Raw genomic sequence first — 14915 nt, 5'->3', positions numbered from 1 at the left:
AGAACTTTCACATGGACAGTCAACCAAATTCCCCCAAGCCTCCATCACATAATCTCATGCATTCTTTTGAGCAACCAGGGTTTTGCACTTTGCCTTCACATTTTTGTCAATGTGAAACCGACACAACAAGTTTGAGGCATCCGTGAATACAGTTTTCACTGCATTCATCAAAGAGAAATCTCTGTTGGTAACAATAACCTTAGGGAGTGCATCAACTTTCATGAAAAGACCCCGAAACCGCCGTAGGGCCCAAACAACATTATTAAGACGTTCTCCTTCCAAATAAGCAAAAGCAGCAAAGAATGTCATTCCTGTGGTGTAACACCAACAATATCAAGCAACGACAGTTTGTACCTATTTGTTTTGTAGGTACTGTCAATAAAAAAAATCAAATTATAAGAATTGGTTAATTTACCTGCATCAGGATTACTCCAGAACAAGTCACATACAACATTTACATCCTTCATCCTATGCCAGTGAATATATTGATCTCGGTCAAGCAGCATCATCAGTTGTTGCATTTCGGTGTTACTCCCTCTTATGAAAGAACAATAAGCATGTCTGACATTGTAAATTTGTTTAATTGTTGTATAACTATTGGCATTGTGTTCCTTCAATGTCAAAATAATAATTTTTGTCTTCACCATGGACTTTGTCATATCAGCAACAACAATCTTCTCATCTTTAGTCATTCGACCTGCATACGGATGCCCAACAAATGACTTTGTCATTTCATGATTGGGAATCCCACAAATTAACTTCACCATTCATCTTTCTCCTCCCAAAACTGGCTTCGCACGCAACTTAAACAAGCATCCACATTTTCTACACCCAGTGCATCTTCTTACCAAATCATTCTTCTTAGGCCTATACTCACCGCTCCTTTTGCAAGCTATTAACAGAAATGAGACCCTTCCTCTAACACCAGCATTTATGTCTGACCTGATTATCACGACAACAAATCCAATTTCTTGAGCCACTTCTCAAGCCCAATGTAAGACTTCATCACGGGTAGCAAACAACTATAACACAATTCAAAGAAGGTCTGGAATCAATGAACATTTATGTAATATAATTACTATACCAACAACAAATTAGACAAATACCTGAGAAGTATTAAAGGTATCAGAACAATTAACGTGTTCTACTTTCACACCAGCATCTTTCTCATTTTTAACATTCATATCAACTTCTTCAGACATGATGCTATCATACATCCACTATTCTTCGTCCATCTTAATAAAACATTTAACAAATTCAATGATAAACAAAAAACAACTTAAAAAAATTATAAAATCACCTCATTTATTATTGACACAAATATAGCTCTATACAAAATTTAAAAAAAATGTGTTGTACATCATATAGCGACATAATACATTTTCACTACATATCTTCATAAAAATATTCAACTATAACAAATAAAAATTAATATTATAATTGAACAAATGACTAATAAATATCATATAAATTCTAATAAATACATCATTCAATAAAACACCAAATTTGTTTAACTATCAATTGCTGAAATAAGCATCTAAATACATCATTCACTTAAATATCATATTTGTTTAATTTTTAATCGTTGTAATAAACATCTAAATACATCATTCAATTAAATATCAAATTTGTTTAACTATTAATTTCTCTAATAAACATCTAAATACAACATTCAATTAAATATCAAAATTATTTAATTACCAACTTTAGTAAATATTTTAAATGTATATAAAACTTTTTTTAGCAATCTAATGTTACTTTTACCCATATGATTACTAAATTATTTTCAATTAATTACCAAATTATTTTTTTAGCAATCTAATGCTAGTTTTAGCAATTTTTAAAAGTTTATATATATTATCATTTTTTACCAATGTAATTACTAAATTTAATTACTAAAATAATATCACCAAATCAATATTTATATAATTACTAAAAAAACTATTACAAAAAAAATTACACTACAAACAAAATTAAAAATTAAATCACAAAAATACATTTACAATTAAAAAAAAGCCCTACGGATCAACAATCCGTATGAACCATATGGATATGGTCATACGGTATGGCTTATACGGATTGTCAATCCATATGGTTCATACGGATTGATGATCTTATGTTTTAAAAAAATAATTGTGTACCTCTTCTTCTTTGGCGATGATAAATCACCCAACTTCACTGTATATTCGTAAATAACACACATACACCACCAGAGACAACAAACGCTCGAAATAGGAGGCTAACAGAAGCAAATTACACTAAGGGATTGAGATTTTACAAAAGAAAAAAAGGCATTGTAGAAATGAAAAACATAACCTACTATTTATAACCGAAAATACCTATAAGGGTATTTTTGGCATTTTTAAAATGTGTTGGGTGTCCCAGCAAAAACGCTGGGTGTCCCAAGCAGATGCCAAGTTCAAGTTATCACATCTTTTTTGTGTTAGGCTTCAAGCCTTTTTGTTTTTTGAATCGCAAGTGACAATCATAAGACGAAGCTTAATTGTTTGTCATGTTACTCTTTTTATATTGTATTCTTTCTCAAAGGAAGCTCAATTGTTTTGTACTCTCACCAATGCCTTTCTTTCTGCTCTCACAATGAAAGTCCTTCCATTCCTATTGGTCAACAAAATAGGAAACATAGCTATCCTATCATAATCAACGTGAGCATGTGGTACTTACATGGATTTGGTGAACTTGTGATAGGGACTTAAGTGCTGCTATTTGAGTCTCACATGGAGTAAAATGAAATATGTGATGGAGTATGCAAGTGGTTGTATTCACCCCCTTGGCAACTAGCTTTTAAGGGAGGGTTCTCAAAGTGCTTAGGTGTTTATCAATTGGTGTTAAAGCTAGTTGTTGGTATCTTGAAAATTAAGTACATAGGAAAAGTTGAGTGAAACATTAGTTTGTTTAAACTTATTTGTTGAAATAAATATTATTTTTGATAAAATAAATAATTTTCTATTTTTTTAATATATTTGTTTAAACTATTTCTGCTTAAGAAAACAATTTTCTGCTTATTCTAAGAAACAAATCATATCTACTTCTTAAAATATTGTTTGTATAAAAAATGTTTATTTTAAAGTTTTTTTTAGTCTAAACAAACTCATCAATTATAGAATCTAGCCATCACACTACTAAAAAATTGTTCTTTTACGACGCACATTTTAAGACGGTTATATAAAACCGTCTTAAAAAGTCACGCGATGGCAATTTTGTAATTAAGAAGTATAATTTTTTTTTATGGCGCACATTCTAAGACGGATTTTACGGAACCGCCTTAAAATGTACGATGGTGTAATTGAAGAAACAAAAAATGACGACGTTTTATGTGTCAAAACGTCATTGTTTTCTCTGTGCCACTGTGTCCTTTGAAATCCCTAACCTCTTTGAAATTCCCTTCATTTCTCACTCCACTCTCTCCACTTCCTCTTTGACTCTTTGAGTCACCCACTAACCTCATTGTCGTTCAAGCACCACAAAGTTAAGATCCCAAGCATCCATGGCTTGAGATTAGTACAACACACTGTGTCATTCTTTCATTTTTTTGTGAGATAAGAAAAATAGTTTTTCTTTTGTTTTTTATTTCTTAGGATTTTGCGTTTTGCGTTTTTCACTTTTTGGGGGGTTTCGACATGATTTAGTTTGGGATTTCTCAGATTTTGAGGGTTTTTGTATTTTTTTTTTCTTTTGTTATATAATTTCACAAATGAATCATGCCACAACACCTAGCTCAATCTCTTTGACCTTTTCTCCCAATTTTCTCGAGAAAATATCACTTCGAGAAAATCTAGCTCAATCTCTCTGCAACACCTCACACTTATGGATCGGAGGAGAAACAAGAGTCTGATCTACGCCCGGCAGTGGAGCGGCGGTTCCAACAGCACCGGTTCCTCGTCGCCGACGATGTTGCCGGCTCATCCTCAATCGCGCCTCGGTACAATTTTCGTCATCGGTCTCTCCACCGTCAAGCGCACGCAAAACGTGACAGCCAAAGCCGCCGCACTGCGACTTGCTCACGTGATGGCGTCTCAGAATACCACCGCCAACAACGGAGAGGACGCGGCGGTTTCAGTTCAATATCAGCTGGAAGACCAGCGGTTTCAGTTCGCTTGCTTGCAGGTGCGCAGCTTCTGTGTTTTCGATTACGCTTCGTGTCTGAACCGTTTGATTTGTGATGTCTCGTTCCGTTAGTCTCTGATGAACAATGTTGTTTTATGTTCGTTCGTGTTCACTATGTTGCCTTTTCTGATTCTATTTACTGAGATTTCAACCTTTCCTTTTGTGGTTTCGGAACTTCACTTTGAAGAAGAAGCTGCTCTTTGATTCGGCATTCTGAAAGGAACAAACACAAACTGCATTTTTAATTATGTGTATATATTTATTTATATTCTGTGAAAATTTGAATCACTCTGCGTTGAATTTTATTGGATTTTTTTATTTTTAATATAGTTGAATGGTTTGATTTAAAATTTTGATTTAATTTATCTTTTTAAGTCACCTTCATTGTTGTGTGTTTTAAAGTTTTTTTTGGGTATATCGATCCTTTAGTTAATTCACGTTACTGTCACTACTTTTTGTTGATTGGATAATGTTGCAGTAAACATGAATAGGCTTACAAACTATATGGTTTGATTTTATCTGATTTGTTGATTTCACTGATTGGTGAAGACTTTGAATTGATGAGAAAACAGTAGGGAACTAGTTTTTACTTGGTGCTGGTTTTATATGTAGCGGAATCATCAAGGAGGATTGTTGTGCTTGATATTAGTTGGATCTTGTGCTTGAATGCATGTCAATTACATTGTACGCTTCTTAGTTCTTGGTTCTGACAAACACATGGATACATGTTTAAGATATATGTGATTTTAAATTATTATGCTTCTTGGTTCATGGTTCTGTCAAACACATGGATGCAATGTTAGAATTACTTTTGGGGGTGTTAGAATTGTTGGAAGATAAAAGGAAGCAGTGTTTGACCACTTTGTTTATGTCTTTGCTATGGAGGATGTTTTATTGTGCTCTTATGTTTTTTGTTTTTCATTCTAATTAAATTTATTTTATAAAAGATTATGTTTATGGAACTATAGTCTTTGAGTCTTTCCAGTTTCCATTCATGTTATTATGATATGTGGAAAGCTTTTCTTTTCTTTTTAGTTTTGCAGCCCTTTTTTTAAGATGTGAATCTTCCCTTGTGAGAGGGATGATCTCAAACTAAACAGCTCAATTATAAAAGAAATAATTTCTATGTAGAGTATCAAACATCATGCAAAGGGATGCTCAGAAAGATCCTGCAATTTTTCCTGATGCTCTTCATGAGAGCAGATAAAAAGGAGATTAAAAGAAAGGAATGCCATTTCAGATGATACAGAGCTCTTTGGTGCTTCTTGTTATGCTGCAAAGGTTTGAGTTAAGATGACTGTTTTAAATGCCTAGTAGCTGTTGGATAGGTATGTATGTGGTGTTTGTGTAATCTTTATTCCCTTCTCACTTCTCAGGTCACCTTAACTGCCTTAGAGGATATGTTTCAAGGTGCACGAGGTATCATGAGCTGGCTTGGTGACTGTGCAAAAGTATATTGTCAGTGCAATGGGATTTTTTTGGAATTACATCTCTTCTTTCAAGTTCATAGTATTTCAAGGCATTCTATAGGTTAATAGTCTATTATTATTATTGTTATATATATGGTTGCAGACCAAAACTTCACTTCAAAATGTTTGCTCTTGTTTTGTCAGAGGACCAAAAACTGGACTGGTGCAAGATGTTTGCTCTTGGAATTGAACCTCAATATGTTAGGAACCCAAATCTATGGCCAAAGAATCCAGAAAAATTCAGGTAACATATATCTGCTGCCACCAAAGATGGCTTGTCTCGGCATTTTAGATTTGGGGAAGTTTTAAAAGTGATTATAGTTACTGATGCAGCAAAAGGGTAACAAGTGTCAGAATTTTGTTTTATTGATCATATATATTCGGTATATTTTGTTGGTGAAGCTATATTGATTCACATTTAATTGATGAGGGCAGCTTATATTGAGTTCATGCGAAAAGAAGCAGCAGATAATGCATTATATCTGGATAACACTTCATTCATGTCAACAATTCTCAAGGTATTTATCACATTTTGGTTCTCTCGAGTTATTTATATGTTTTCCCCCTCAATTATGTATTTAATTTGCTTCAGCCATTTTTCTCCTTGTTGATAATAATAAATTACACATTTTCTTTTAATGAGAAAAAAAGTCATATACTGATATGTAAAAAAATTTACATAATTATTTAATTATAAATCTTCTTGTATACAAGTCTATTCAATTACAATTCCAAGTGATACTTTTTTACAGCAATTATAAGTGATACTTAATAAATAAAAAATATGATTCGCATTTAATGGTATGATGAAATGTTAAGTTAAATTAATAAAGCGACAAAGTCAATTTTGTATCAATTTATAAAATAAATAAAATGATTTTGGTAGTTTCCATTCGTGGATGGTTTACGGCATGCCATATTAATTTGGTCTAAAGTTTGTTCTAAAGCCAATTCCGTTTTAAAATTGTTTTTTAATTCAAATTTTGTTTTTAAAAATGGTTGAAATTAATTTAAAAATAGTTTAACAAATAAAATGCAAATAAATAGATTTAAAAATAAATTTAAGTAAGATGAATTTTTTTTACTAAACTTGATTTAAAATATCAGGTAAACAAACCATTTATTGAGGAGGAAATTAGTTTGATTTAGAAATTAGTTTATATTATTTTTTAAAATTAATTTTCATTATTCAAAACTTTTAAATAAAACTTCATTTGGATTATGATTTAATTGAGCTAAATTTTTTTTACAGCCCTATTTATAATTTATTTATGGATTTCACTGCCTCATCTACGAAAGTCCCAACCCAAATGCTGAGACAAGTTAGATGTGCCATCTTGTGATTTGTAGCCGTAAATTGAGATTGAATAAATTTAAACAATAGGGAGGAATGAAAAACTTAAAAATAAATTAGTGTGACATATTTAATATATAATAATTTATTTATTTTAATAATATAATATTTATTACATTTAATTCTACTCTTTACATTTTTAGTTGATATATTTGATGAGAGATGACTTGAAAAAAAAGATAGAGGATTAACTCTTAATTACTTAAACAATTAATTTAAGAGTATTTAATTTTTAAGTAAGTATATTTTATTTATTAATTAATATCTTAACCAATATTCTAATCATAACTACTAGTACTAATTAAAATAAAAAAGAGAACTTGTTAACTATCTTTATTTTATTTTTGAATTCCTTAATCATGATTTTAAAAAGTACTAAGAGTTATAAATTTCTGTTGTGTGTTTGTTGGTCCTCGTGGAATGCTTTAAATAGGAGTTTTAGCATTCCCGTAATAGCAATAAAAGTTGCAGGAACACATAAGCCAATAGAAAAAAAAGAAACTTTTGTCTAATTAATGTATTATAGACAAATCCTACAATACCGAATATTGCTATCTCACTAACGTATTTTGGTTTTTCTAGTTTTAATTTCTCATATTTGCTCTACTACTGCATAAAATTAAAACATATTTAGTGTCATGGACTAATCAAGCTTAATTGTTGTACTTTAATTGAGATGGTATTTCAATAGTGGGTCTTTTATGTTTTAATTGTTCCTTCTCTCCACATGTGATCAGGTGCAATTTTGCGTGATGGAAGAAAAATACTTCCTCAGGTAAATTTCCATGACTCTTGTGTAGACTTATCTACTTAGTTCCCTATTCATAATAGAATAATTTTCAAGAAAAATACTTCCTCAGGTAAATTTTCATGACTCTTGTGTAGACTTATCTACTTAGTTTCCTATTCATAATAGAATAATTTTCAAGTCAAAGTTGTGTTATAGTGATCAAGTCAATAGTGGGTCTTTCTATTTTTTTTATTGAAATATTTGTTGTTTGCGATCCAATAATATTGTTTAATTGCAATAATTTGATGATCTAGGAGAACTAGTAGAATCATTATTTTTTTATTTTATTTTTAAAAAAAAAACACATACATTCTAAGACGATTCTCTCATAGAACCGTCTTAGAATGTTTAAAATGTCTACATTCTAAGACGGTTTTCTAAAAATCGTCTTAGAATCATAATTTTATTTTATTTAAAAAAAATTATATTCTAAGACGGTTCTTGAAAAACCGTCTTAGAAAAATTACACATTCTAAGACGGTTCTCAAGAAAATAACTGTCTTAGAATGTTTAACTTTTCTAAGACGGGTTTTCAAGAACCGTCGTAAAAAGTTTTGATTTTTTACAATGCTGGCTTCAAAGACGGTTCGAAACCGTCGTTAAAAATGCTATAGAACCAATGTAGAATCATATTTTTGTAGTAGTGTCAGATTGCCAGGTCTCATCAAGGGAGATGATATGATAGGCCTTAGGTATTATAGGGTGAGGGAGGGTTCCCAGAGTGTGTTTGGGGGTGTTTATCAATTGTTATCATAACTGATTGCCAATGTTTCAGGCTACTTACAAAGGTTAATCAGGCTAATCGAAAAATTTTAGTGAAGTGTGTATAGTCATTAAGACATTGGTTCTCTAAGAGTGGTGCTATGATAAGGACTTGGGTATTATAGAGTGCTTAAATCTCACATCAAGTAGAATGGTATGCTCAATGGAATATTTAAGTGGCTTGTTCTACCCCTTGAGAGGTAGCTATTAAGGGAGGGTTCTCGAGTGCTTGAGTGCTTATCAACTTGTCAAATCTCTACCAAATATTGTACATTATTTGTGATATAATATGAAATGATATTGAAATGGGTTTCAAAAATTATTTTCTTGACAGTTATGAAGATGATCTATTACTTTCTATCTACTTTTTTTCCTTTTTTTCATTTATCATGTTTACACTTTGTTTTATGTCTTTCTTTGCTTATCAAGTATAGGAACATATTTATTAGAAATAGGAATCTTAAAAAAATAGAATTTGATCAGAAAACAAAATAACTTTTAATTATTTAGAATTGAAATATATTTTTTATATGATCAATTAATGAGAAATTATCATTGATATAGCTTTAAGTTAATTGATTATTATAAAAATAACAAATTTATTATAATAATTTATGATTGAATGATTATATAAATCTTTTTTGCACTATCTTCTTTTTTATGAAAAAATTCATTTACACTTTCGGTGCTATATTATTTACTCATTTGTTTATTTATTGTACTTAAATAGGAATTTGAATTCGACTGTAAATCTAAAATCCATTTTACTTGTTTTAAATTTTGTAGATCATAACAATTAATATTATAAAAAATGTAGTATGAATCCAAATAGCATCTTAATTAGTTAGAGAGTTGTAATATTTAAATCCTTTTACAATAATATTTTTTTTATCTCTGTTTTCACATTAACAATTATCATACACTTTTTTCTTCTCTTCTTATCTCTCTTTTATCGAACCATTTTTTTTATAAATACAATTTCTCTACCACTCATGCATACACATCATGTAACGTGAGTTTGGCATACAACTGCTTACCATATTAATAAAAAATATTCATAAGTATTGCCCATATCAGTCTAGTACGTACCTAAGCCGATTCAAACAAACGATTATGTGGAGCATTTTGGAATGTTAAATGCTACCTATAAATGGTGTAAAAACACGTACTGCTAGTGATAATCCTTAAAGAGAGAAAATATATTGGTACATATCATAAATTTTTGGAAAAGATAAATGGATATCCACAATACTATTAGATACCTAGTACTGACAGAGAAAAAAATATAAATTTCATAGAATTTATTTGTAATAGAAAGAGAAAGATAAAAGAAAAACAAGACTGTGTGAAAATAAATGTTTAAAATAAAAAAAATATTCAAATATTGTTACTCTAAATTTTTATAAAACAAAAGAGAAAAATATAACTGTATGATAAAGATTTTCTCTATTATAATCAATCACAAAGAAAGTCTTGTCTTTAAGGGAGAGTGTCCGATAGAATCTTGGCATTCCTCAATAATACATAGAAACATTTTTCTTCACACAATTGAGAAAGAGCATGTAGGGTTCAATATTGATCAAATTACTGTGGAGGGTATTCTCATTCCGATCTTCCTCCTCTGGGTGGTGTAGTTGGAGTACTCCAAGCGATTGTTCCTGATGGCATAGTAGCCCAAGACGTAGATGGTGGTGACGAGCACGAGCACGCATGCATTGAATATAGTGAGATGTCTCCACTGGCTTCTGATGTTGGCCAGCACTCCTCCTTTGCACGAATCGCAGTTGAAACACAGTTTGTCTTGTCTGTTGCTCCATGTTCTGCAATTAGTGTTGTTCGCCGCGGTACTTGCTTTTGCCGGCGCTTCCCAGAACGTAGCGTTCTTCTTTGTGAATCCACATTGCAACGGTGGCTTACAGCACCCAAACTGTGTGGAGAAATAATCAGAGCAAGGTAATTAGGAAATATTCTAAGATACACAGCGTTTCTTAACTATATATTACAATCAATTCAAATAACTACTATTACCACCGAGGTTCAACATTTAATATAATTTCCTTCCAGATTAATATGGAAAAAAAAAGAGAAAAGAATAAGAACTTGTACCACTAGAATAATCAAAATTAGCGAGGGATGTAATCCGTCACAAAATAAATAAAAATCCATAGCAAATTTTGTGACATAATGTGTAACGAACTAAATTTTGTCGCCAATTTTGAAATCACAGGGACGGATTTTGTTGTCCTAGACAATGACAGATTAATTCCGTCACATTTTATCTTATATTAAAAAGATCAAATTATTTGAAATAATTATTTACTTTAATATTAAAATTTGTGAATCTTTGTGGAAAAATGTTAAATTATAGTAAAATAAAAAACCCTGAGAAAATTAATTAAACATTGGATTACAAAGTGGCACTGATCCATGCGTGGATGATAGCTGGTTTATGTTGAAATTTGAGTTTTTATTTTCCCTGGCAAGTACAAAAAGGGGAACCATTGTTACAAACCTGCGTGGTAGACAATTGTTTGAAAGCAAGAGACACATTGTTACCGTCGTGACAGACAAGCTTATGCAGCAAGCAACTCTTGGCCACGTCCCAGTTCCGCTCGTCAGTGACGTAGTGCTGCAGCCACGGCGAGAAATCCCCTACACGGCTACGCTATACACCACCGATGACGGCGTGTTGTTTCTGGTGACGAAGAGCGCTACAATGGTGAAGGCGGAGAAGGCTAAGACGACGAAGAATGTGACGAGGAGGTAGAGGTAGATGGCGGCATTGATGCTGCACAGCGCGCCGATGAGGCCGAGGGTGGAAACAACGAATATGAAGAGACCGCCGAAGAGGAGAGGGTACTGGAGCACCTTCTGGCAGTCCCCGTGGATACGGATGTAGGTGGAGGCACCCATGACCGCATCGACAGGAGCAAGGGGACTGTGTGGAGGATTCCGACCAGGTGTTGTTTATGCAGAACATTGTTGTTGTGTCAGTTTTGATCCATGGGGTGGTGTTTGTAAAAAAAAAATGTCTTAAATGATTGGAGAAACAAACAAGTGTGTAACTGTTTTACGAGGACAAAAGAAAGAAAGGTATAACTTTTTATGAGGAAGAATGAAGAAAGAAAGAAGTGTAACTGTTATATGCGGACGAGGGAACATGGGGTTGAGGGTGGTAACGGTTATGTGGTTACTGAATATATATGGGGTGACGCGCATGTAGAGATTAGTGTTTGGACGTTTGAAGAGTTGTGTTATATATCAAAGTTTTGAAATTGTGGTTACAGTTACAACTGTGGATCAGATTAATAAATTGGGAAAGAATTGGAATTAGAATTAGAAAGATAAATCATTTAAACGTACCCAGTGTTTTCTTTAACTTACTTAAATATATTTTTTATTATTAGTTACTAAAATTTATTAAAATTCATAAAAAATTATGAGTTTTATTTTAAATTTAATGAATTTTACTTATAATTTTATAATTTTTAATAAATTTTAATTAAAAATAAATAAAGAGGATAAAAAGTAGGGTAGAAATTAGAAAATGTGTTAACAATCATGAATAAGTAATAAGTAATTATTATAAGTTCAACAAATTTATAATAGTAACCTTAGCCGTTTATGCGGTCTAAAAAATATAAAATATTTTAAGTTTAATTAAGAATAAATATTTAAAGTTGTTCCTCAAGTGTATTTTGCTTATGTAGTCTCTGTAATTAATTTGGTTTGTGAAGTCTAAATTTTTCATTTTAGAAAATCATTTCCTCCTTTCTTTTCCTGTGCTCTTTAATTTCTTCCTTCCTCTTTTTCTTGGATCACGGCTGGTCATCATATATAATAAAAATATTTCGACTATCCTTTCTTCTCTTTTTCTCCTTATTTTTCTTATTCTCTCCTTCTCGGCGGAAAATCTATCTAATGAGTCTAGGTTGGGAATCAGGTCTAATAAGCAAGTATTTAATTGCAGCATATGATCAGTATAAACAATAATTTTAGAGCCAATGAGGGTAAGGAGTTTTTCCAAAGCATACACTGTGGCCAGCAGATGTGATGTGGTGTTCTGTGATTCATCTAATGTCTGGATTAAAAACTTGCAAATTATAGGCATCTTTCAAAGAAGACTAAAAAAAACTTTCTTTTTTTTTTACCGATTCTTGATGACAATTTAAGCTACAAATCCTTCATTTAGCATGTGAGTGCAAAACAAATCAGGAAAAATTGGAAATCTAGAGTTTCAACTATGCCAGATGATGTGGCATTGAAAACAATGTTTGAACTCACAAAAGAATGTTAAAATTCAGAGTCATTTGTGGTTCAAACCTATGTGGAAACAAATTCAACAATTCAATATAATAAGTGGTTGGATATAATGAGATGGATTTTTAATAATTTTATTATTTTTTTTATCAAGGATATATTTATTTTTGAGATAGTTATTGTAATTCTCTCAATTGTTTCAACCCATCAATATAAATTATATAATAATGATACATTATTAGACACACAAACAGTGAGTGAGACTAAACCTAAAACAAAATTTAAGAGAAATATTTTAGTTTATAATGTATGGTTATATAATAGTTTTTTTTTTGTCAACATAGATAAATTTCTTGTCAACATATGAGACTTATTTATTTTATAAAAACTAATAGGAAACTATTTTATTTTATTTTTTTGGATTGGCCTAAAACTTGAATTTTATCTGCTTGACTGGCCTGCGTACACGTAATGTAACGTTGAGTATTTAAGGTTTAATACAATAACACTGTGTTTAAAGATTATATATAAAAAAACACTTTGTAAGTTTAAAGATCATTATATAGGGATGAAGTTCTGTCCAAAAAATAGGACTTTTAAAGGGTTTTTTTTTTTTACAAAAAGGACTTTTAAATATTATTGGATATTTAAATATTTTATTCAATTTTTTAAGGCTAACTTTTACTTTTCAAATAATGATTTCAGTTCTCCTGACCTAATTACATTTTCAATCGATCATTATAAATGATAATAAATATGCATAACGGTAGTCCCGTGTAATGCTTAAATTTAGTATAATATTTAATGAACTTATAATTTTTTCTTATATAATTTTAAATTTCGCCATGATGAAGGTTAAATATATTAACATTATGTTAGAAGATATTTAAATATTTTATTGATATTTTATTAAGAATAACTTTTACTTTTGATAAAATGTTCTTAATTCTCTCAATTATAATTCAAATCGATCATATATTGATAAATTTACAATTAGTATTTTTAACAGAGCAATTATTATATTTATAAGAACGCACAATTTGTACTAATATGATATTAAAATTCAAAATATTAAAATATTTTAATCAAATACATTATCTCTAATATATTTTTTTATATTTAATGCATATTAAAGCATCGGTTTTATTAGGGGTTAGATGCATCAAGTTTCAAAGTATATATTTTTTCTCGCGTGAGGAATGCTATTTTTTTTAAGGAGAGGAATGTTATTATTCTCTTATAGTGGGATGAATTAATTAAGTTTCATGTTCAGCAGAGGCGATCCTCAAAAACTTGAGAGACGTAAAATAAATTTAAAAATAAATTTATTTATTTATTTATAGAATAGTTTATTAATTAAGATAAAATTGTGGTGTCATTTAGATAAAAAATATTAAAGTAAAATTTATCACACTATTTAATAATTGTTTGTGTTTATTTTCATATTTGGGATTCACATCTTTCTCTTTATATATATATATATATATATATATATATATATATATATATATATATATTATTACGGTAAAATTATATTTTTCATTATTATAATTTTAATTTGAATGTATTTTTTATGGCTGTCTTTTTCACTATTTAATAATTGTTTATGTTTATTTTTATATTTGTGATTATCACATCTTTCTCTTTATATATATGTATATAAATTATTATGGTGAAATTATATTTTTTATCATAATAATTTTAATTTGAATGTATTTTTTATGGCTGTCTTTTTCGTTATTTAAATACTTAATTTATTGAATATTTTATTTTACGAAATGAAAAGTGTGAAGAGAATATAACAAATGGAAATAAATATTTTTCATGATAGTAAGAAGTTTAAACTTAACTTACCATATAAAATATCGCACACAGGGATGAATAAGTTTTTTTTATAAAAACAAGTAGTAAAATTTACACTAATTCACGACAATAAACATTTTTACAAAATATTTTTCTCCAATCAAAGTTAAAACTTGTTTTACATAATTAATATATATTTACTCTTTTTGTTTATTATCTTTTCAATTATATAAATTAGTCATAATTTTTTTCTACCGGAAAAAATTGTAATTTTCTTTTATATATTTATATTTATATGTATATAAAATATAGCACCCAGGGATGGATTTTTTAATTTATAAAGCAAGTAGAA

The 14915-nt window shown here is 30.0% G+C and overlaps 1 protein-coding gene across 1 annotated transcript; it reads right to left on the bottom strand.

Annotated features, from left to right (window-relative positions):
* Window positions 1–7532: 7532 nt before the first annotated feature.
* LOC114415963 (tetraspanin-11-like) lies at window positions 7533–11413 on the bottom strand. Its single transcript, XM_028380831.1, is given in 4 exon segments — window positions 7533–7557; window positions 10144–10427; window positions 11013–11176; window positions 11179–11413. Coding segments are annotated over 4 exon segments (708 nt in total).
* Between the last annotated feature and the right edge of the window lie 3502 nt (window positions 11414–14915).

Source organism: Glycine soja, chromosome 6 (genome assembly GCF_004193775.1).
Source record: "Glycine soja cultivar W05 chromosome 6, ASM419377v2, whole genome shotgun sequence".
In the NCBI taxonomy this organism is placed as follows: domain Eukaryota; kingdom Viridiplantae; phylum Streptophyta; class Magnoliopsida; order Fabales; family Fabaceae; genus Glycine; species Glycine soja.
Note: the sequence above shows the minus strand (reverse complement) of the source record. Positions and strands in the feature narration are given on the sequence as shown.